Below are 24,891 nucleotides of genomic sequence, written 5' to 3' on the forward strand. Positions count from 1 at the left end.
TTCTCTTCTGCATCTATTAAACATCTCCATTTCTGTGTCGACTGTCTTCCTCTCCCTCACTCTCTCCAAATCTCTCTCGCCCCTACAAATCTGTCAAAGCCCCCTCACCTAAGCGCACACACTCTCCTCATATGTTTATTTTGGTGGGGTGACTCTGACTGGCTGACGGCTCTGAAGGCCGGAACCATGACGGAGTGAGGAAGGAGGGGAGAGGGAGGGACCTGGCAAATAGGGAGTAGGGGACGAGAGAGAGAGAGAGTGGAGAGACTGAGTGGGTAGTGAGCTGCTATAAAAGAGAGTGCTGGAGCTGTCGGTGGCATTAACCTCAGCAAACTGAGATTCACACACACAAACGAAACACAGCCAGAGAGAAAAGAGACACCAGGCGCAGGCAGAGCTGAAACAGAAGCTCTCACATTGGGGAGTGAAGGACAGAGAGGCTCTTTCTTTCAGTTTTCCTGGACTTGGAGCTTTGATGAGTGTTTGTTTGGCTTGACTTTGGATGAACTCTTTCTTACGTTGCTCCTGAGAAGAAGACTTCTATTCAAATAGGATAGAGCACCATAAAGTTTGAGACGTGCACCGGCAGTCAGCTGTGTCCACACTTGGTGTTGCATTTGATTTAAACTAGATTTAATTTCGTACCCATTTGGGCTTCTGTTCTACAAATGGCTGCTGTGCGTCCAATGGTTATGGAGGCCTCTGGCTTCCACGTCCTGCCGGCTCACCTTATGGCCTCAGCCATGGAGGAGTTCCCCCAGCAGCTGCCTGTCCCCAAGGGCCCAGCAAGGGGCAAGAGCCGCTCCCGCCGACCTCGTGAGGCTCGCTTCAAAACACAACCTGTCACCTTTGCTGAGATCGCAGAGGTAGAAGAAGAGGGTTCCTCACCCCTGGAGGAGGAGAGGGCACGCCGGTCCTTCCTGCAGTCCCTGGAGAACCTGCGACGGAGCACACAGACCCTCCATTGCTCGCCGGCTGCCCATCACAGCTGTACCCCAACACCCACACAAGCCAGCCTGGACTCCAGTGACTCCGACTCCACTCAGTGAGGGTGGGACATGCCTGACTCCTGGCGCCCCTTGCTTCGCCTTGACGCCACTTCAAATGGAGGCCAACTGAACTGAACCAAACTGGCCTGTCTGCCAGCCTGCCTGTGTGTGTACGCCGCTGCTGTCATACGAAAGTTAATATATACTAACATATCAACACACAGTATATAGCTCAAAGATGCACTCGATGCACATCGGTGCCACAGGCTGGTTCTACTGCTGTATAGATATGATGAGTGAAGAAGTAGCAGATGACGCTGTGTTGAACACACTCTTCAGATGTATTCCTTTTCTACTGTAGATGTCTGTGAGGAAAACTTGAATGATGAAAGTTGGTTGATATTTTTCCATTTTAAAGTTGTATACGTATTTTTGTTTCAATCCAGATTTTGCTACTCGACCAGTCACCATAAAAAAGGACTGTTAAATTAGTGTTGTGACTTATACCACACTGTAAATACCTTGACTAAGCAATGTACTGAGTATTGGAAGTGACCCGGCCGTCACCGGAGCAGCAGATTACCATCACAAAGCTTTGTTTTTTCCATTTTCACCCTGAATCTCTGCTCTTGCTTCAATTCCAGAGCAAAAAAATTCCTCTCTAAATGTCGTTATTTATTCCCTTATTTTGTTCATAACCAAGTGAAGTTGTAGTTGTGACATTTTATTGCTCTTTCTGACTTCTAAAGTCACCTTGACTTTGAGAGAAAATCATAACCTTTATACTTGTTTTACTTTATACAGCTATGTTACACCGTTTGTTACATGTACTTTAATAAATATTTTCAAGTATTTTGAGTAATTTTGTGTCTCCATTTCTTTTTTAAAGGATTACTTCACCTCAAAATGACCATAGGTGTATGACTTTTACTCACCTTGAATTGTATTTACTTGAATTTGTGAAGAACACGTTATTTTTGTCACATGCCCTCACAACATTCAAAGAATCAAAAAATGGAAAAAGTCTTGATGCATTGAAGTAAGAGGGTACCACGTTACTTCAGTACAGCAAAACTCTCACACAACTCGTGCAGTGTAATCCAAGTCACGTTTATCCAGCTCCCTAATTCCTTAACATGTGCATTTTACCAAAAAACCTAGTAGTAGTGGCAGTGTTAATAGTTAGATAAGTGAAAGCCTTACTATTTAACTCAAGACTTTTCATTGTATCACCATTCTCCAGTCGTCATAGAGGCATGCGACAGTCTTCACTTGCTAAGTATTTGATATACAAATGGTCTTTTTGAGGGTGAAGGATTCCTTACATTTCTGTTTAGGAAGTGCAATTGCTGAAACAAAATACCATCCATCAACTGAACTGACACTGTAATCCAACCTGATTTACACTCAGGCAACTGCAGTGAGACAGAAACTAACAGTAAACAAAACCAAGAAATGCAAAGGTTAATAAGTCTCAGCACCAAAACACTTCTGAGAAAACAGTACCGACCCTAAAAGGTCGACATTGTGGGTCAAGAGATATAATCCCATGAGAAAGAAGGAGGAAGTTCCAAGACAGTGGAGGTGATAGCCTTTAGTGGCTGTCCACCTCCAATGTTATTGTTAAGATAAACTGATGTCTGACCTACATGTAAACGCTCAATACACGAGCTGTGTCGACAGCATGCTTGCTGGGCTGGTGACGCACTTTCAGTAATGTCACGTTGTCATCGGCAACATCGGCCACAGCAACCACCAGCCTGCTGAGAGAGGTGCCCTCTGCAGCCATCCCTCCTGTTGCTAATAACCCTACTCTCCGAATCCACTCGGTGACAAGTGAAACGTGATGCATGACTTCCCTCCGAGTGCAGGTCAGCAGCTTGTTGCAGATGGAGACCATGCTGCAGGGGCTTTAGTTGTGATCCTGCTTGGGTTGCAGGTGGCTTGACTAAGAATCTTTATTTAAAGCTATATATTTTTAAAAATAATACACCAAAGGGGGTTTGAGGGGTACAGAATGAAAGTATTGCTTTTCCATAAAAAATATATTGTCTATATCTGAATTAATATTTTTTTTTTGACAATGACTTCCTTTCACATTCTGTTTACATTTTACCAGCCATTAAACGGCGGGCATTGCGGGGTTGCAAGGGTTGTCTGTTGTTTGGTGCAGCTACTGTAGGCTCTGGCACTGGTGAAATGGAGTTTGCCAATCCTGCTGCTGAGTGACTGTAGACAAAAACGAGAGTCAATATAGGCCAAGCATTCACTCGACGAACTGAGATAAAGAAGTTCAACGGCATTTAAACACACGCCGAAATGGCTAAGTTTCTTCTTGGTCAGTAAGCTAACTTTCATGTTTACTTGGGTGTAACGGCTAAAGGTAACGGCTAACACTAACTGTCATTTAAACTCCTCTACAATACTTGTTTTTATGGTACGATTTGCCGTAGGGGATGGGTTCAACCAGGCTCAAACAGACTTCGGTCTCCTGTAGGCTATAAGCTGTAGGGCCGGGTCTGACCAACCTGGCAAAGTGACTGCTTTTAATTATTTTTGTTGTTGCAACTACGATCTTGAGACATTAGATGGCGGTGTTCTGCTCATTGTCCATATTCAACCTTTGAGTAAATCTGCAAGATTTGTGGATTTTTCCACAAGATTTTTTGCATTTTTCCGTAATGCTTGTGCCACGACGAGGTGCAATCCAAGAAGGATTAAGATTAAAGATGTGTTTGTGAGAGAGAAAGGGCTAGCAGTGTTTAACTTAATTATCAACAAATCCCATGAAAAGACTAAAACTAACAGTGGGTAACACTTTTCAACTTCCCCATCCTTTCTGTGGCGCTAAGCCGAAAGGACACAGTGTCCTCAAACACAGATATAAAGTTTCATCCTTCTTAAGGTTAAGTAATTTAATAAAACAGCTCAGAGCTGTAGTTTTCGAACAGGAGTTACTGTAATAGTGAATTTGTCAGGTTGAAAATCTGATTGTAGATCTGTTTTTTAAAGCTCTGGTACTTCTGGGACTATTAAATGAGTAATTAATAGTGTTTGGACAGTCAATAACACTTAGAGACAGAGAGGAATAATATGCAGGTGATGCAGGTGATGCAGGTGATGCAGGTGATGCAGGCGATGCGTGTTTGCATCAATTGGTTTGGGTCTTTTTGTGGTATTGATTGACAATAAGAAAAATACAGAATATTGCCAGCATTTCTTTGAACTTCCATGCATATCCATGCATATCAATGTGTGCAGCAAGCAAAGCAAATCATGACAACCCCCTGACCCTGCTGCTGTCTGACATGAAACAAAACACAACTGCCCTTCTATTAACAACAGCTACTTCCTGTCTCCTAGCCAATAAGGAGGATGGACAAAGACCAGCTGGTAACACATTGAAAGGTCTCCATACCTCTCTCCTCATCTCTCACACAAAAACACACATTAGTCATTGTTTGTCTAGCGCTTGTAGGGCTGTCACACTTGACCATTTCCATGCGGTCAAGTGTGACAACGCAACTCTCGATGCATTTGCGTCACTGAAATTATGTTAAAGGAGAGGGGGGGTGGTTTTGAAGATATATCACTATGCCGGGCTGACAGATTGATCCTGTTCATGCCTCCAGTTTCCGCCTACTTCCTTCAGCAACCCAGTTTTAATGTTGCAGAGGAGGTTAGAAAACATCACTGTAATAAATCAAACCTTACATATGAGGATATTTCCTTTCTAATTAGTTTCACTGTCTCATCCTAACTGCACAACAGATGCTTATTGTCTGAAAGCTTTAAATGCATGTTATAATGACTGATTATAAACCAAATGTGGCCAGAATGAGTAAAGAGTTTGACTAACTCTCTGAGATTTAAGCTCTGATTGCACTTCAACCCTCTAAATCCCTTAGACAAAGAAATATAGGTTTATATTGTTGCCATTTCTGAGCTTATTCTTGCAAACAGTATCAAGTGTCAAACATCATATGATTCAGGGGAACCTGTCCTTTCTCTCTGGTGCAGTGTACCAGTGTCACCATCATGCATTACCTTTGTGTGAGCACACCAACTTTGACTGTGTTTTGTTAATAACTCTTCAACTCACATTTTTTCAATGGGGAAAGTTGTATTCAGGAGTTTGGTGCAAATACACCTGATCTTCAGAGACTTGTGATAATGTGACAATAATACAATTTGGTGCTTTTTTTATATTTTAGTCAATATCACCTCTGAGAGTTAATATCTCATTTACCTTTTCAGAAATTTCACTTGTATTCCTCACAGTAAACATTAAAAACACACATGTCTAGTGTAGCATGAATGTTACGCTGGGCTCTTAAGGTCAAACGGTCACCTCTTAGAGACCGGAGGTAGGACGCAGACCTGAGCTGAGCCCTGAGAGCAATCAGTTCAATCTTAAAATCAACAGAAGACCAGTGTAGAGGAGTTCAAAGAGGGGTTATGCCACCCTGTTAAAAACCTGACATAGACGGGAACAAACTGTACAAGCTTTTGTTTTGCAAGCCTTTAAAGCATCAGAGGAACTGAGGGTATGCGGAGGCTGCAAATACGTAATCTTGTTTAGAGTGCCTATATTTTTTTTTCTCTTATTGTAGGTGGGATGCCAAGATGTTTGAAAGGCAACATTAAGTGCACCGCTGTAATGACAGTGTGTTAGCTGGGGTCTGAGCAGCCAGACAGGGTGAGACAGAGCGGACAACCCACATAACACAATATGATTCATCCAAGTGGAAGTGTACACATGTATTCTTATCTTATGCACAACATGCTGTAAATTACATAAATACTCTGTGCTCGTCTACAAGAGAAGCTTTACTTGTTAATGGCATGATGTTGTTCCATCCTTTAAAGGGATAGTTTGAATATTTTGAAGTGGGGTTGTATGAGGTACTTATCCATAGTCAGTGTGTTACCTACAGGAGATGGCAACGCCACCTGTTTGGAGAAGTGACACAGAAGATAAGAAAAGTAATGTTCTTTTCTGGGGCAAAATGTAAAATGTAGATTTTCACTGCGTTACCTTGCTCTCAGACTGCCCGACGGGCAACTGAAGCTTTTATTTGCTCTTCACCAGACCAGTCATCAGAATCCTTGTACAAAACCAGTAATTTGACCTCACAGAACACAGGAGTTTCCACTCAATCAGTTAATTAATTTGTGTTATTGAGTAACTTTAGACAATCTGAACTAACCCTTTAAAAACAAACCTTTCTTTTGTTACATTTTGCTACTGCGCTTGTTGCCCACATCCACAGCAGAGCATTACTTATTCCATGTCACTTTTCTGATTTCTGCGTTTAGTCACTTCCTGTTTTTGCCGACATAATTTACTGCGTATGAGAACTGCAACTAAACATGAGCTGCGTTTAATCAGTAAACAAGAAAAGACAACATAAAATGTGTGGACATGGACACACAAGACAGACAATACAGGGACATACAATAGAAATCAGTAACAGCTGTGACTAAGAACAAGCACATTTTCCAAAAACAGTATGGTTTTGAGACTAGCTAATGGAACAACAGTGGGAACACTTCAGCTCCGTAAGTCATTTAATCAAAATGTAACTTTACTAAATTTGATTTAGTCCTCTCGTGAGAATATTACACCTGTTAACGTGTGTGCGTGTGTGTGCGTGTGTGCGTGTGTGTACGTGTGTGCGTGTGTGTGCGTGTGTGCGTGTGTGTGTGCGTGTGTGTACGTGTGTGCGTGTGTGTAATTCATTTAATTATGAATCACAGGCCCTCTGATAAACTAGGCTTCAAGATATAGAAAGCTGATGCATGTCATAAAGGTCACTGTGGCATAAAACAAACAATATGTGTTGCTTGCTTTTAAGTGAAAAGGATATCCTGGTCTTGCAAAAGCAATTTATTTTAAATCCGTCAATTAACTAACAGGACATTTTATTCCTTTATGGTAGTAAAGTTCCTCCCCACTCTGATTGTTCTCTTTGTCCAACGTATTTTGATTTTATTTGGTATCTTCCTTAATTAGCATTCTTTTTGGAAAGCACTCAGAGTACCTCATTATTACGAAACGTCCCAAGAACAAGTAGAAAATGTCCCCAAAACAAGTCAGTTCTCGGCCTTGTTTGCAATACAAACACAGAGCAGGAGCCAGATCTGAAGGGACTGAAAGATCTATTATTAGGGTCAATAGGGTTTTCATGTTAGCACTAAATGAAGACTGTCCAACTTCAGTGACATAAAGAAGATTTCAACTATACCTTGGCAAGGCTGTTCTGTGATGTGCATACAGGTCAGTGTGATTATTATCCATTTGCTTTGGGGACCTTTCTGCCAAACTGAGAGCGTCTGCTCAGTGATTCCACCCACAGTCTACATTATGGTAAGCAGCCTGTTGGTTCTATTGTGTTTGTACCGTTTCTCTCTCAGAACTCACATCCGCACGCTCGTCCTAATTGCTTTCTGATGAATCTATTAACATTTATAGTGGATGTATGACGGCCACTACCCTGGCAGCACAGTGAAGGCATTAAAATGTCTTTTTTTAACCACTAATTCTGCTCAAGATAACACCAAAGCTCTGCAGCAGCATGATATGAGTCCTTACACATTATCCAAAGCACCATCAATGTAGTTAGTGAACCCAGAGTTTATTAAAAGAGTGTTTTAAAGACTAACCAACTGGCCCAGGTACCAGCTCCTCTCATAGTAAAGGTCCATTCAAGTTGTTTGCCACATGCAATTACCACATGCAAATTTGGTGTTATTTTGTACAGTATTAATGGCTAAAAAAAGCTGTTTTAATGTGTTCAGCGTACTTCCCCGAGCTAATCAATGATAGCCACATTTGGCATTTAGCGGCGGTTAGCGATCTTCTGGATATCTCCGTTGATAGTAGTGATAGACCCTGGGATGATTTCACGCGGGAATTTCACTCTAAGTCATCAACACCCTGTGAGTGACACTATAAGTCCACCTGCCCTTGTTTTGTTTGACACCCCAGGTAATATCTACTATGATAATCTCTTACGGTTATGTTACACATGGACTTTGACCCCTGACAAAGATGAATAACTGTTGAGATACCTGGCGATAACCACCAGGAGTGCATCTTGCATGTACACTTTTGTGTGCGGGCACATTTATGCACAAGATTTTTGTGCATCCATATGTGTGAGCATGTGTGTATTTGGCAGCAGCTTTCTCCTAAATGCATCCCTGACCTACATCCTTGCATCATGATTCAGGGGGCGTCTGATGGGACACAAAGCAGAGTCTAGAACATTCAGCATGCTTTCATCTGTCCCTCTCTCTATTTCAAAGCTTTGCTCGGCTCTTCATCTCCCCCTGGTGCTGTAGAAAAGAGGTGATTACAGATGCAAAACAGAAGGTGACCCACATACCTCCTCATTTAGTGCCCTGTGTCCTTAAATCTTACTTCCCCTGGTTTTCTCTCCAGCCCCAGGGAGTAGGAGGAAGATGCTACACTTACCCCATCCTAGAAATGATCTGAAAAACAGACAAGCCGGGTCCAGGTACTCATAGAAGATGTGGTTTTGGTTACAGCTGTTTTGTCATGGTTTATTATTAGTCATTGTACGCCAATGCTGACAAACCTATGTACAAAATATTCTCAAAATGTCTTACACAGTCTAATTTATACTTGCGTACACGCAGTCTTTGAATTGACATATAATGTTATTTAGCATTCATTCATTCATTCATTCATCTTCAACCGCTTATCCCGGGGTCGGGGTCGCGGGAGGGCTGGAGCCGATCCCAGCTGACATCGGGCGTGAGGCGGGGTACACCCTGGACAGGACGCCAGTCTATTTAGCATACCGCATATTATTTTTCTGGTCTTGCTTAAAACTTGAGGAGACATTGAAAAACCAGTGAAAAGACCCAGACCTCCGTCTCGAAGCCAAATGTTGCTCTGAATGAGAGTTTTTCCATTTTAGGCAGTGAGAGACAGAATGGTTGAGGATGCCAAGCGCTCGCTGCTTTATTTGGCACAACAGAGCAAGTGAATAATCACTGGTGGACCAATATAAAATACTAATAACAATAATAATATACTTTATTTATTGCTCTTGGGACATTTAAATATGAGAAATAAATAAAAACCCTCTCTTACTCCTCTGCTGCCCGTCTTTTTAGACTCTTTCCTACACACAAACACAGACAGTTGAGAGAAAGTGGACATTGCACGGTATTACTTATCTTTTTTCGCAAGCTTTTATTTATGTTTAAATAATGTGTTTTATTTCTGTCTTGTTTGTTTGCTTAAAGAATTTGTATCATCATTATTATTACTATCTCCTTTTTAAGTAATGATAATAATACATTCTTGTATGGTTGAATAATGTCCTAAATGTTTTGTTTTAATGTTTAAGTTTAATTATTTTTATCCTATGTGCTATTTTATGTTATACAATGTATCTTTGTTTTAATTTCTTGAAGCATATTGAGTTCACGCTTGTCGTATGAAGTGTGGTATATAAATAAATTTGACTTGACTTGACTATTATTCTTGCCCCTTTATTGATATTTCATTTTTGGTCCCTTTCCTAATTTGTACCACTGCTGCAAATGTCCCTTGGGATAAATGCAGTTATTTCCCATCCTAAAATATCTGGATATCTGTGGTCTTTGGAAGTCCATGCTGTTTTTGTTTGTCATTTTTCAGTCACTTGTCATGTCTGAGGCAAATATATATTAATAAAATTATTTACTTTCAGCTGTCTAAAAGTGGTAATCCATTTCTGTTGCCTAATTATGCAGAAACTTTAAAGGGAAAAGGGAGCAGTGGTCCCTGCTGGGCAGTGTTTCTGTATTATGCAGTATTATTGGGCGGCAGTAGCTCAATCCATAGGTGACTTGGCTGGGAACCGGAGGGTCTCCGGCTCGAGTCCCTGTATGGAGCGCGTACTGGTGGCTGGAGAGGTGCCAGTTCATCTCCTGGGCACTGCCGAGGTGCTGTTGAGCAAGGCACCAAACCCCCAACTGCTTGGGGCGCTGGTCACTGGCAGCCCCCTCGCTCTGACATCTCTCCTTAATTGCATGTATAGGTTCTGTCTGTGCATGTGTGTGTATTTCGGGCCTGTGTGTGTAACATGATTAATAATAAGAGTGACAAATTTCCCCGTTGTGGGATAAATAAAGTAATTCTTCTTCTTCTATTAATTAAGCATTGCTTTTAAATTATAGTATATTATAGTATCTTTATATGTAGTAGTTTTAACTTTCAAAAAATAACTTTTGATAACAAAGAGACTAACATGCTGATGTATTTTTTTGATGCAGAAGTTAGCTCTTATATTTTGTGCATAATGATTTACCAATAAGTAGCTTTTAAAAGGTTTTTTTATTGGTGATATTGACAAAACAAACAAGTAACAAACAACATTGAACAACAAGGGAAACAAAACATAGGGGTATAAAAACAAACAGCAAGAAAGAGTGAAATAAGAGAGGGAAAAGGAATAAAATAAAATAAAATAAAACAAAATAACAAAACAGATCTAATCAATTAATCAAACTAAGAGAAAAAAGCAAGGCAAGACATATTACTAATTATAGTTTTAATCAATAATACATACTTCTGAGATGTTGACACTAAAATAATTGTTAGAAACAAACAAACAAACAAAACAAATGAAGCTTTTAAAAGTTAAATCCAAGTGTTGTCTGTAGGTTGTGTCATGTCCCCAACGGTCCAGGTTTGATTGACGTGCATTTGACCAATAGAAACGTTAACATGACACTTGTGACGAATCACCAGTCTGTCTTACGCCCTCATTCCGGACCAATCAGGTTGTTGTTGTTACAGGACGCAACCAATCAGAGCGAGGGGGTGGGCTCCCGTTCAAGAAGCGCGAACGATTAAGGAGACGGCTGCGAGAAAATGGCGACTATGGAACCGTTTGTGTACGAGAGTAACGGTTAAATGGTAACTTTTAAGTAGTTTGATACCTAAATGAGCTCGGGTATGTTTCTTTTTTTGTTTTTGTTTTTTTAACCTTAGGTGACACGTTATTTCTAACAACAGCGAGCGCTAAACCTGTGTCATGCTAAACGAAGCTTTTTTTGTAATTAACGTTGCGTTAACGTGAATGTTGGTAGCTACGCTAGTTAGCAGGGTAGCTAGAAACATGAAGCGTCTTTAACGTTGGCAGCTGTAAATGGCGTCTCGGTGCCCACACACACACAATGAAATGACAGCGGACGTGAATACACAGCAAGTCTGACCTGTTTTAATGGCTTATCGTTGAGTTCAGTGCGCTGGAGCCACTCAAGTTGATGTTATGGCTTTACACAACTTGGTTTTTGTTATCGATGTGGACTATGGGGATCACGGTTCAGGCGATCTTCAACTGGATGTCAGGAATCATCTCTTGAAACGAGGAATATTACAAACTCTGCTGCATTTCGGCTACACGTACGGATTTGACAAAGTGCGCTGGGGTTATAAGTTCTTTCAGTCCAACACTGGTCGTAACGCAAGCCTCCTATCACGGGGGTCAGACTTCAAGGAGCTTCGCCACAAAACTTTTGAGGACTTTGAAATAGAGTTTGAAGCCAAGTTTGACTTCAGTGATAAACCGTGCCCTTCTCGTCAGAAGAAGCAGTCCAACCATTGTGTCTCTGTTCAAAATGCACTCAAAGAAACCCTGCTGGACTTCCAGTGGGACAGACCAGACATCACCTCTCCCACAAAACTGTCCCTGAGGCCGCGGAGGACCACCAGAGCTGGGAAGCCCAGTGTTTCACAGGAAGATGATATTTCAAACAACGGGAGGAATGCTGTGTTTGTCCTCTCGGAGTGTCCACGATCCAGGTCACAACTTGTGGACTATCTTTCTTTGGGAAACGGTGACCTGCCTGCAGATGTGACGGAGCACATACTACCCAGGGGCCTTCACGACATGCTGATGCAGCGACAGGTGGTGCTGCACTGGATTGACACTCGATCACACGTCCAGGTAATAATAATAATAACAACTTAAGTTTACAAAGTGCTTTGACAGCAAGAGCCAAGGTAAAAGCACATAATGATCCATATACATATATACACAGGTTTCCATTGCCTATGTGTGCACAATATTGCTGGATAAATACTGTATATAGAGAGAGAGGTAACCAGTTGGTTCCTGCATCTACAACCCCACTGCTTGATGCTGTTCTGAACACTGCACCTTTAAGTTTGATCATTAAATAACCGTGTGAATACATGAACACCCTGTGAGTGAAACCACAAGTCCACCTGCCCTTGTTCTTGTTTGACTCCCCAGGCACATCTCCCCATATCTACTAAGCTAGCCTCGGACAACAGTTATGTTACACATGGACTTTGACCCCGGACAAAGATGAATTTCTATTGAGATACCTAGAGATAAAAAAACAGTGTTGGGAGTGCATGCATGTACATGTTGGTGTGCTCATTTATGCACACGATATCTGTGCATGTGACAAAATCACAATATATATAAATCAGTAAGTTCACAACAAATCATTAGGATATAAATTGTGTTGCTTCCCTTTACTATTTGTGTAACCTGGTGGCGAATGAGAACAAATTCATGGTAGTTAAGCAGGTAGGTGTCACTTACTCACTTTTCAAGTAGCTAATGCAGTCCAAGAAATTCATAAAACTGTATCACTTCAACTGTAAATCAACCTTGACCAGTAATGACAACCTTTAGGCTACTGTGTATCATACGTTTTGGCCTATTGAGAGATTTTTTACATTTGTATATGTGCTTTGGCCTTTTTTGTCATGAGATCTCAATTAAACTGAGAATCCATGGGAGATTTTCGAATGAGTGTCAGGCAGCACTCTCCATCACTATCATCAAAATATCAAATCAGGTAATAGATTTGTAGATGTTTAAAAACCTACACAATCATGGTGACATTGACCCAAGCTAGCCTCATACTCTTAACTGTTTAACGGGTCAGTGTGACATTTAGAAAGGCGATAAACGTTAAATCAGTTAAGCTTTCCACGAACATGAGCATTTTTGATCTTTTGTCATCTTGCAGGTCATGAAGTGTGAGGATCACCTGAGCTTTGACAAGCTGTCTGAGGTCCTAGCTCAGCTCGGTGGCAGAGTGATCCCTGTGGTTGCACTTCTGAACCTCTACTCCACTCAAAAGCCCACTCAAGACTCATGTTTCAGGAGAGAGACTTTTCCATTCAAGTCCAACATTGAATACCTGCTGTCTTCTGAAAGGCTCTACCGCCTGACTTTTCCTGTCATAGACGGTGTTCTGCGATGGGAGCAAGGTTGGTAAAATGGAGGTCATAAAATGATCTGCATGACTAAAATAGTGCAACTGTTAAAACTATTCTTGGGATTCTTACTTTATTTGCAAATAGTTGTCTCCCTAGAGGAAACAAAGTGTGCAAAACAAATACATCAAGAGATATAATCATCAGATATAATAGTGAAGGTGCTTCATAGTCATGTCTTATTTTAAAAGAAACAAGTCAAGACCGCTAAATGTGAACATGAACCAAACACGACAGCAGAAAACTATAAGTGATGTATGAATGACAAGCCACAGAAATAAGGCAAATTAAACATGACGTTTAGAATGAATTGCCACTATTCATGTGTGTGGTGTTATTCTTCACCCACCTAGGTGACATGACACAGAGTTGTGGCATCATGGTTCAGCCAGTGTCTCGCAGACAGAGGCTTCTCCCAGAGTCAGTGGAAGTGTGTCTGAAAGGAGTGCTGCAGGACTGGGATGACTCTTCACTGACACAGATCTCCACAGAGTCATGGGTGCTACAGTGCTCCGGCAGCAGTGACCAGGAAGCTGCTGCCTTCCAGCATCTCCTGATGGAGCTGTCTGCTCATGCTCTGCACATGGTGAGACATCTTAACACAATAGTTCTGTTCTTCACAAGGCTGCTGACCCAGATAAGGGCAATTGCTACAGTATACACATATGCACTAGTCCTGGGTTTTCCTTTAGGGCAAAATTTCCATGCATATTATATTTTTTGGTCACATGTTGGCACACCCTAGTTTTGCATTAACTTATTTAACTAAATAACTTAATGATTGAGATGTGCGTTACCCAATATTGCATTTTTTCCTCATAATGCAGCCCTGGTAGAAATCTAGGGGTTGGTAACTGGTGAACAAAGCGTCAGTTGGAATATAAACTAACCTTCAGATAACTGAAGTAGAAATCTCCCTCATTTGTGTGTGCATTTACTGATTCACCTCTGCTGCTTTTCCCCTGTCTTACTCTTGTTCTCCCAGCTTTCTGAAGTGAATGACAGCGGCCTTGTGTCCTCGGCGGTCCTCTCCCCCTTGTCACACACTGCAGCTCTGCTCACCATCCTCCAGTCTGGAATCACTCAGCACAGCCAGTTCCTGACTACCGAAATCATTGCCCCTGCCACAGAGGAAACCTCAGCTGAGCTGCCAGATGTTGTGAGCAGTGTTCTGGGACTAGTGTATGACATCATGGAGGAGGATGGTGACACTTTTGATGGTGAGGATAGAATATTAATATTTAGGGTTCAAAACATCAAATGTGTCTGATGTGTCTTCTGTCTGCATAGTCAGTAAACAAGTATGATACCAAAGGGTTAGGGTAGATTTGTCACTGTTAAAAGTACACAGTTCATTGGTTACATTTAATATACTATAACCATTTTTATTTTTTCATAAACATGGTAGATGCTTTTTTATATGTTCCCAATCTATGTATACCTTGCATTAAAAAGTGCAAATATTAGAGACAGTGAAAAATTATAAATTGTTCCATGTGGTAAACTGGTAATAGTTAGCCTGGTAAATTATAGCAGTATAGTTTTTTTTCAGTACATGTTATGTTGTATTTCTAGATTTTTATTGCTTCAAAAATGTTTCATCATTCAGACCAACCAAAGGATCATCAGATCCCTGAGTGGGCTCAGCAGGAACTCAGCCATAACCCGCTGACAACAGGCGTGTTGGAGAGTTGGTTCCCTCAGTCAGACCAGTCAGGAGTGAGCTCCTATTTAATGGAGTCAATAAGGTAAAGGCAATTTCAAATTGTTTGTATACTTTTTATGTAGTGCCTTTGAAGCAAGAATTATATAAAAGTTTAAACACAAAAATCAATGGCAGCCTAAACAAGCTTATTCTTGGCTGATTACTTACTTTGTTGAACAGGTTGCTGCATGCAGTGCCAGAACCGAGAGAAGAGGGGTCGTCCGTCCTACAGCAGGAGGTTATCAGTGGTCTGGCTGATTTGTATCAAACATCTCGGGGTTCAGATGCCAAGAGGGGCAAGAAACGTGAGAACAATCATCTCAATTTTTATGTGTATACTATGAAAGTCGTGAAATTATAGAGAATAGAAGTTAGATATAAGATATTAGGAATCACAAATCATCCTTTTTTAAGTGTGAGAAAATAGAAGAAAAATGTTTCTTTTCTAGTATTATCTTCTCAAGCTTTTGACCCAAGGGAAAGCAGCACAAAATATTCCTTTTACCATTTCTCATCTTTGATCTACAGGTGGCGCCCAGCGCACACCGGTCAAACAGAAGATGAAGACCATGAGCCGCTCCCTACAGATGCTGAATGTGGCACGGCTGAATGTCATAGCCCAAAAGAACCAAGCTGAGGCTGAGCAGCTGGGGGCCGAGGGCAAGGCGCCAGAAAGACAGGGGAAGAGACAGTCGAGTGACCGGAACAAATGTGGAGGGGTGAACACCATCAGTGAGTGACCCTGTTAAAACTTCACAACACAATTATCACCCTGCTATAGCATTTAAGCAATTTGCCAAAGTGTCAAACTCTACATATTGATATAATTATATCAACTCAAGTAATGTATCTTTTCCCCTTGCCCAGGTTTTGCTAGTGAGGAGGAGCTGCTGTCCCATCTGAACAGCAGTTATGATAAGGCTTTGGCAGAGAGAGACTCCTCCCTCGTCACTGGTGTCCAGCAGCTCCTGTTTGCTGTGAAAACCTTCCTTGTGACAGAATCAGACCTGCAGGTGAGACATGTGGCAGCTTTAAATGTACTTCACAATTCTGACCTGACCCATTTTCATCTCTACAACTGACTGGTTATTATTACTTGATGGTGTATAAATTGATGTATTGTTGTGCCAGTTGTGGATAATCATACATTGTGATATCAGTTGTCAAAACCTTGTGTTAGTACATTTTGGTACGTTGACAAGTTAATTTGAATTAAAGTGCCAATTGTAGGAAATTACAAGATGTTGATATAAGATTCAGAAACTTTTCTTGTCAGCATAACAAAAGCATACAATGCATCCCATAAAGTACATTAAAGTCCAAGTGTAAAGTTGAACTGTAAATAATTTGTGATTTCTTTGCAGATAAAGACCTCCCTGTTTGTTCAGCAGCACCTTCTCAAGACCAGCAAATCAATCAGGCAGCTCTATGGCACTGCTGCTGATGTTGATAGCAAAGTCAGAGAGTGAGTGCTTTCGACCTTTCTCTGTTATCCTGTAGAGTCGTGTAAAACACAGCTCATCCTCAGCCAGTTAGACACCTGGCTGTGTTAAACTGTCTCTCTCTCTCGAGTATGAAATGTGTACTTGTTTGTCTGTTTGTGGCTGGTCATTGCAGATCAATGTGTGCTCATTCTCTTTCAAAAATAAAGGTGAATTATATTTTTAAAGTCAAATCAATTATATTTGTGTCAGTAACACAAATTGTCTCCTAGGTGCAAGCTTCAGGCATTGCTGAGGCTTGAGTTGTGCAGACTTTTCTCCACGGAGCAATCTGACTCACTGGATGTTGAACAGATGGCAGAGGAGGTAAGATGCTCGCAGTTTTGTAATTGGTGCAGCGACATGTGGCAATCACCTCAATAGAATTGGGCGAAATTACAAAAAGTTACAAGATTTGCGATTGTTTATGTCATCGTGTCATTAATTCCACAATAGAGCAAACATGAAAAGGGTAAATTGTTACCTCTCCTGTTCCTCAGGTGGCTGAAATGCTCAGAATAATCACCCTGACAAAAGACCCAGTTTGTCTAGCAAGGTTCCTTGGAGACGAGGTCCTCCCAGGGTAAGTCTATCTGTGTGCGTGTGTGGCTGCAGGAATGAGATTTTTTTTCATACAATAATTACAAATAATGAAAGTCTTGGAATTTCTTGCTTAAAAAAATTATATAAAGCTGGTTTGTTTAAAAGTAGGCCCCGGTCTACTTGAGATTTTTGAGACTGATTTAATATTGTGTAACTGCATAACTGTACTGAGAAGGCTGCTTTCTTAAACAAAAACACATACAATGTATTGCAGTGACAACCAATTCTATAAATGAACACTGAGAAGATAAAGGATAAATACAACATAAAATAAATATGACACATTCCTTAAATCAACCCGTTGTTTTCTGTATAAAATGTTCTGTAAAAAAAGGTTTTCAGGAGCATACTGTATATCGGACATCATAGACCTTAATCCTGATATATGTAAATATAGGAAAGGGGGGTGAAAGAGGTGAAGAAATGCAGCAAAGGGCAATGTGTTGGAGTCAAGCATGGCCGCTGCAGCAAGGACTCAGAGCGTGTGCCCCACATACAAAGGCTAACAGTTGAGCCACGCAGCACCCCATGCTTTTGCTTCTTGATTGTCAGAAATCTTACGTTTTTAAAAACAAAGCTGATGAACAATCGGTAGTTTGAACACTACCTGGAGTGGGAAGCACTGATTTAAATAAGTCAAATATTTATCATCTAAAGTTGTTATATGTTTCTGTGTCATGACAGGTTCCTGAATGCTATCCCCAGAGTGCTTGCAGACATCTACCATAGTCTGGGCACACAGCTCCCTGAGGCTTTGGTGGCTGTTCTGCCTGCTGACTTCTTCAGCGACGAGTCATTTGCCAAGAGCAGTGTTTCTCCTTCTGCCTCTTCACCTCCACTCTCCACACACAGCCTGGTGTCGGGTGGCAAAGATCGACTGCAGGACCTGCGAAATCGATCCGCCAGCAAGAGGAGGTGAGGGGAAGGTGTATGTTTGATCGAAAAGACACTTATTTGGTTATGGAAAATCAGGACTGGCCCTGAATTTAAAAACATAAACATGGATATTACAACAAAGAAGAGACATTTGAGTCGAGATGAGGATGTTGCTCTTTGAATGACACTGTAATGGAATGAGTTTCCCCTTATAGTAGATCCTAGTAAAGATAAGAGTTATTCTCGATATTCACATTTTAGCCCTAAACGCTACAGATTAGATTGTGCAGGAATAATGTTTGTGGTCGTTCTCATTAGAGATGCGCACACATCAACCCCCATTTTTCTGTCTTTTTTCAGGAGTGGGATGCTGACTCGTCATCGCAGTATGACTGAATCATCACAGAGTCTTCGCCAAATTGAGATCCCCAAAAAGACTACAAGAGCTGTAAGATGACCATACATCATTAACCATTGTTGATTATTTTGAATGTTTTATAGATTAGTGACTTCAAAATATCTCTAATTGTTGGGCTTTAAACAGCGCAGCTTTATCTAAAGCCATATCAACTTTTGAATGCGTTACTCACATTGTCATCCTGCGTGAAGAACATCACCAAACTAAGTGACCTGAAATGGCATTTGTACATGTTTCATGGCTTTTTTAGCTGTCTAATCCAGATTTTATTGCATCTTCATTAGTCCAAATCAAAGATCTGCGTTGCTTTGGAGAAACCTGTTGCAGAACCTCCACCTCAACCTCAGAAACAAGAAAAACAAGGTATGTTCTGTTCTAATTTGATCACATGTCGTTCAGAGTCAAAACATCTGCAGAAAACTCAAACCACTTCTACAGGTGGTTACCTCTTCTGCTGTCATAGCTGTAGCAAAATATGCAACTTTTTGCTGAAACACGGAGATTGTTTTATACAATTAGACAGATTTTGGCAGCATCATCACTTTGACATTTTGCATTGGGCTTCACCATGTTGAGAGGAGAGTCCTCAATACAGACCCTGCTCTTTGTCCACAGAGGTGACGAAGGTGAGAAGAAACCTGTTCAACCAAGAGATTGTTTCCCCCTCAAAGAAAGCCAAGCTGCCGAGGAGTCGATCCGTGTCCGCTATTGAAGGATTGAAACGCAAGCGATCTGATGAATCTGAAGGTAAACAGATTCATTATTGCAAAGTAATTGAAAGGAAAGCAAAAAAAAAAATCTGAGAGCATTGCATGAGAGAAGTTACCCTTTACTTCCTGTATTTAGCCATGCAACATTGGTATTCAGACAATGCTAGATTGATTACAAAAAAAGAAGTTCAGGGTATTTTTTCAGTGATGGTGTGACCGACCACGCATTCATATCATTTAACTACATATTTTTTGCAATTTATCTCAAAGAAAATTCTATCCTTTTTTTAGAGAGGCACAAACTTCTAACAAAGAAAGTGTGTGAAACACCTCACCACAAGCAGGTGTCCAGTCGCCTGCTATACCGTCAGAAAATGGGAAGGTACGTTTTCTTTATTGGTGCCTTTATTGATTAAGTAATGATATTTACTGTATGACGTAAAATCCTATTTCTTTTTTTTACTGATTTTGTTTTTTTTTAATAATTGTTCTTCTCAGGAGATCCGTCCCAACTGAGGAGTGCATTGTGGAAGAATCACCAGTAAAACCTGCTGAAGGTACGAGAGGAGTCTTTGGGATTCATGTTATAAAACTATATTTGAAATGAAGAGAAACTGAATCTAATTTACGTTGAAATAAAATGGCTCGCATTAGTTGTTAAGCTTGCTTACAGCAATTTGACATAGGTGTATTGTATTTTGAATTAATTTATTATTCAGTGTCCTTGGAAGACTACCCGTAACCAAGTCTTTTTGTGCTTTGGTTTTGTACCAGACCTAAGAAGAAGCCCGAGGATAAAGAAGTTTGCTCGAAGACACTCAAATGTTTTCTACTCAAGTTCTCAGCCTCGCTCCCGCAACCTGGAGAGAGCTCTCTCTGCATCCCAGCTTACGCTCAGCGATGGCAAAATAAATGTGAAAGCAGTTCGATCTCCCATGCGCCTTCTTTTTGGGGCTGCAGATTCACCCAGTCACCCTTCTGACCAGTCTTGTGCAACAAGAGCCACCAGGTCACGGCTGTATACAGACTCTAGTGTCTTTGAGGTATGTTTTCCTTTTTAAATAATCATTCACCAAAACATATCACGTGCATTATGAGCTGTACCACCCAAAGATTTTTGACGCCAACAACTTCTTTCTATTGCCCCAAGTGGCCAAAAAGGTTTAATGACTTTTTTTAAATGTGTTTGTTTCAGAGTCCAAATAAAACTCCAACAAAATCACCCGGAACACGTGGCAGGGCTATGCATGGGAGCACGACACCCAGCACCCCCAAGACACCTCGAACCCCAGCGCCCCCAAAAACTACACCTCCATCCAGGAAGTGTGTTTTCTCTGTTGCAGAAAGCCCTATGGCAGGCAGCTCTCGTGAACTTGGTATGGCTCTGAGAGGCAGTCCTTTCAGATCTCCAGCCAGACAGTCTCTTGTGGCAGAGACGCCTACGAAAGAGAGCCCACTGAAGGGTATTCTCAGGACTCCTGTCAAGACCGTGGTTGAATGCAACTACTCTTCTGGATTACATCTTCTCAATAGCCCAAACTCCAAGACACCCAAAAAGAGTGTCACATGGTCTCCATCACCTCGGCAGTGTAGAATGGCGGAGAGCATTGCTGCCTTCAAGGTGCCAGAGTCTCCTCGTACAGCATCCAGCTCTTCACCGAGACTGCCCAAAACACCCAACAAGTTCAGCAGTCCGGTCAAAAGCACAAACACTAAAAGAGACATTTTCAAGACCCCAGAAAAGACTGTAAATAGTGTTGTTTTTTCAGAAGAAAGAAGTCAGAGGTCCTCTGAGAAACTTCATAACAGGATGAAAACACCTGAAAAATGTCTTACTGTTAGTCTACTGAGAATGCCTCCACAATCCACACCACCGTTAGACCACCACCTCTCACCTAAACCCAACACCCAATCAAAGACCCCCAGTCCTACTAACACAATGATGACTCGCTCCGGACGTACTCCAGGCAAGAGTTCAAACATTGCATCCCCATTGAAGCCAGCTGTTACACCAGTAGGAGGTACTACTGTGTCAAATGGATCAAAAACTTCAGTAAAGTCTCCATCAAAGTCCCCCAAAAGAACAAGGTCTGGCCAAGGTGCAGGAACCAGCAGACATAACTTAAGATCCCAGTCTAGTGAGCAAGTTCCCTCCAAACCAAACACAGAAACTCCTGAGAACCGTGACCCAGTGGAAAAGAGCATGCAGTCCAATACAAAGGATGAGGTACCAGCTGAACCTTCCCAAACCTCTGATTCTAGTTCCCATGCAGATTCACAGCAATTTGACTCTTCGCATTTTAACTCTGCAACCACAGAAGATGATAGTATGGACATTGTTGATGCTGCAGTTGTAAAAACCCAATTTAGTGGCGGTATCAAGATGAACATTAGCTTTTCACGGAAGCCCTCAAAGTCCAGTGAGGACTTTTTGTCAGACGCAGTCTCTGCTAAATCACATGTGCCAGCTGCCCAAGGCACACCCGGCCGGAAATATGGCTTCCGACAGACACCGGACCGCCGACAGAGAGAAGCTGCTGCTCGACTGGGGTACGGAAATGAATCCCCTCGATTTTCAACCCCAAGAGGCCCTGCAAGACATAGTCAACAAAAGGTCACGAGTACCCCAAATCCTCTGACTTACCAAGTAGAATTGGAAATGCAATCATCAGGACTTCCCAAACTCAAAATCAAACGCACAGATTCCATGAATGCAGTCGATATGGCCTCAGATGGAGGTTCTCGGCCAGGGACTTGGAGCCCGTTACTTGGTGTGAAACATTCACTGTTGGAAAGCCCCTTCGTTTTGTTGTCTGAGCTCAGAGACCCTGGGTGTGTCTCACCATCTGTCTGTTCGCATGTCACCCCGGCCAAGAGCACGCCTAGAAAAGGTGGAAGCGTCCAAACTTACATCTGCCACTCTTACACCCCAACACGCCATCCTGTGGGAACAATGTCTCCAGTGGCAGTTGCAGATATCATTCCCCTGACTCCTTCACCTCAGAGTGGGAAGGTGACCCCAGACAACCTCAACAGCTGGCCTCGCAGGAAGAGAGCTCAAGTTGGAGTGATTGGAGGCAAGGATCGTGGCCCGAAGGTAGAGCCTTTGCTGGTGGATCTGCTGGAGGAAGCTGAGCTTGGAGTTAGCAGGTTAAAGGACGTTGATGACACAGATGAGCCCTCAAACAACAAAGCTGCAATATCGGCTTTGACTTCTGAACAGTCACCCGCAGTTGGAGTAGATGCATCTCCCCTTTCTCCACTGGAAGACTTGTGCTGGATGGAGAAGCTGGCTCAGCAGGCTGACTGTGCTGATCCTCAGAGAGCAGAAGACATCTGTGCCACTGGAAATGGAGATGTCAAGTCAAGTAAGCTATAGTTTACACATTAAAGCTAGGAAACTAGTTATTGACTTGTATTGTATAACAATGTATAGCTAGGCGCAGTACTTGGTATGTAGTTTTGCTTATTGAGTGACTGAAATTAAAATTGTAACATTATAAATAATTTTACTTTTTGATAATTGACTTCAAATATTGGATTATTCCTTTAAAGTTAGAGCCAGCATTTAAAATGGATGTGGTGTCTTGTTCAGGAGATTTCTTTTGAGATATTAAACAATAAGTACAAATGATTGCATTAAGTAAAAAAAAAAATCCAACCGTTATTTTATCCCTGGTGTTTTCTACATTTTCACAGTAGCGACTCCGCCCAGCTCAAAGGTGAGGAAGCCAGTGACAGCGAGTGGGATTTTGGCCCTCACTCACTCTCCATTGTTGTTTAAGGGCAAAACGGGCTCTGCGAGTAAGAGAACGGCAAACTTTAAAGGTAAGATTAAAATTGTTAATGTTAACGGACCATCCTCTCACATCAACAATATAAACAGCGTATTATTGGACATTATTGGTCAATTTTTCGACAGAACGATTCATTGAGAAAATAATTGAATGATGAATAATAGCCACATATTTTATGTAATGTTTGACTGCACATACCTTTGCCATGTAGTGTATTCTCTACTTGTTCAGGTGAGAAAGTAGGTCAAATCTTGTGTATTCTTTCACTGGCCTAATAACCAAAGATCCAAACATGGATCCAAGGTATTTGACATAGTGCTGCAGGAATGAGCTCTACAACCAGGAAATGAGTTAGCATTTTTGTACTTCCGGTTTCTTCGTCTTGAAGTCAATAGTTGTTTTTTTCCCCTGAAATAAGGTTAGTGGTTAACACAAGCTTAAGGGATTTAAACATTTTGTTCTAAGACATAAAATACGTCAGTTAATACCCCACATGTGAGTTTTTAAGCGTGTACGTGTCTAAATGAGACTACAAACGTCACGCAAAGGAAAGTGAAATCATTTGGACGCTAGTAGGTGGTGATGTGGTGTAGTTGGTTCAGTTTTGCCTGGCTTGAGCTTTTAACCTCTGGCAGTGTCGCAAAAATCATAAAAGTGGTGTTTATTTGTGAAAATTATCTTGCTGAAATTGTTTCAGTATCAAACTTGTTCGCCACAGACCTTATTTTCTGCAATGATCTTATATCCATCTGGCTCTTTGTTGAGAGAACCAAGAAGATGCTAACTTCTGGGTTGGTCGACACAAATACATCATCCCTGCAGCACTATTCCCTTTACTGCACCTTCACTAACGATCATTTCCTGAACTTTGTAGATGAGGCTGCATCGGGGAGGAGGGCAGAAGGTGATGGAGTGGACCTCTCTCCCCTCAGCCAGCCAATCAAACGCTCACACACAGGGAAGACCTACAGCAGGAAGAGGCTGCTTCACTGAACCACCGTCTGGCAGGCAAAGCAAAAACATCGTCCATTCTGTGTTTAACTGTGAGGTTGTGAGCCTCTTTAGCCATTTTGTCAGGAGTGCTTTTGATGGCGGCTCTGAAAGATGTCTTTCAAGCGCCACTTGAAAGGCTCTGCAGATGAATGAATGTCCCTTTCATTCTCCTCCACCAACACTTTGAACCCTGGCGTTTTCTGTTCCAACCACTTGCTTTTGTTTTAATCGGGACATTTTAACATTATAGGTAGGTTTAGCTCTGAGCTGAAAGGCTATGCAGTTCTGTCAAGAAGTTTCAAACTGTTCCTATTAATGCTTTTATCATTTAACGTATGCCATGTTTTCTGCATAGGTCTTCTCTGGAGCTAACATGTCGGAAAATGGTGACATTAAATCATCGTTGGTTTTCAAAATTGTAATTTCACAATCAAGTCTAAAGCCGACCTTTTGTTGATAAATGCTATTCATGTTTATTTATTTATTGAGTTTGTTTTCGTCATACACTTGCTTTTAAGTGAAAGAGAAGACCTAATTATTGATTCATATTGTAAATATCTTACGTTGCCAAAGTTTTATGTAAATAAATATCAGTTTTTTCTTATTGAAAATGGTTTTTTTTTTTAATCCTGTACTCTGTCTCCTCTGTCAGGATTCACACTTTTCTAAAAAAAAATATTTGACAAAACTTGAGAAAAACTAGAAACCCTGCACAGTAACGCAGCTAAAGACTTTCTCCTCGAGTGTGACTTTTATAATTTGAGTTTATCAGCTGCCAGCAAATAACAGGAAACAAGATACTTTTTTCCTGTAATCAAACACCGGTTATAAAACTCCTCATGTTTTATCAGTTGGAGTTATATTAATGATTGTAGCACAAAGGAAATTACACATTAATAGCTGCAGATAACCCCAAAATTTTACAATCACGATTATGTTGTGATTAAGTTTGTCAGAACTGCTCTTTGTATGGGCGATAATTCTTTGGAAATGAACTCATCTGTGTGCCTGGTGATGTGCGTGTAGGCTCACTTTG

The 24,891-nt window shown here is 41.4% G+C and overlaps 2 protein-coding genes across 2 annotated transcripts; both read left to right on the plus strand.

The window, feature by feature from the left end:
• Positions 1-337: 337 nt before the first annotated feature.
• On the plus strand, positions 338-1,841 carry cUnh11orf96 (chromosome Un C11orf96 homolog). The gene has a single exon (XM_083916254.1). The coding sequence runs from the start codon at positions 669-671 to the stop codon at positions 1,047-1,049; it is 381 nt and encodes a 126-aa protein (XP_083772380.1). The 5' UTR covers positions 338-668; the 3' UTR covers positions 1,050-1,841.
• Positions 1,842-11,284: 9,443 nt separating this feature from the next.
• Positions 11,285-23,855, plus strand: ticrr (TopBP1-interacting, checkpoint, and replication regulator; the record flags this gene model as incomplete). Its single annotated transcript, XM_083916148.1, has 21 exons — positions 11,285-11,962; positions 13,023-13,266; positions 13,626-13,858; positions 14,258-14,492; positions 14,882-15,020; positions 15,158-15,282; positions 15,506-15,709; positions 15,845-15,990; positions 16,342-16,442; positions 16,692-16,785; positions 16,959-17,041; positions 17,746-17,976; positions 18,298-18,385; positions 18,640-18,718; positions 18,971-19,102; positions 19,357-19,447; positions 19,564-19,622; positions 19,840-20,108; positions 20,261-22,433; positions 22,765-22,893; positions 23,737-23,855. 21 exons carry the CDS (start codon positions 11,285-11,287, stop codon positions 23,853-23,855), a joined length of 5,652 nt encoding a protein of 1,883 aa, XP_083772274.1.
• Positions 23,856-24,891: the final 1,036 nt, after the last annotated feature.

This window comes from Echiichthys vipera (genome assembly GCF_963691815.1).
Source record: "Echiichthys vipera genome assembly, chromosome: 7".
In the NCBI taxonomy this organism is placed as follows: domain Eukaryota; kingdom Metazoa; phylum Chordata; class Actinopteri; order Perciformes; family Trachinidae; genus Echiichthys; species Echiichthys vipera.

Bases quoted from the DNA above. Each gene is read 5' to 3' on its own strand.
- cUnh11orf96 (XM_083916254.1), top strand. From the start codon at position 669: ATGGCTGCTGTGCGTCCAATGGTTATGGAGGCCTCTGGCTTCCACGTC.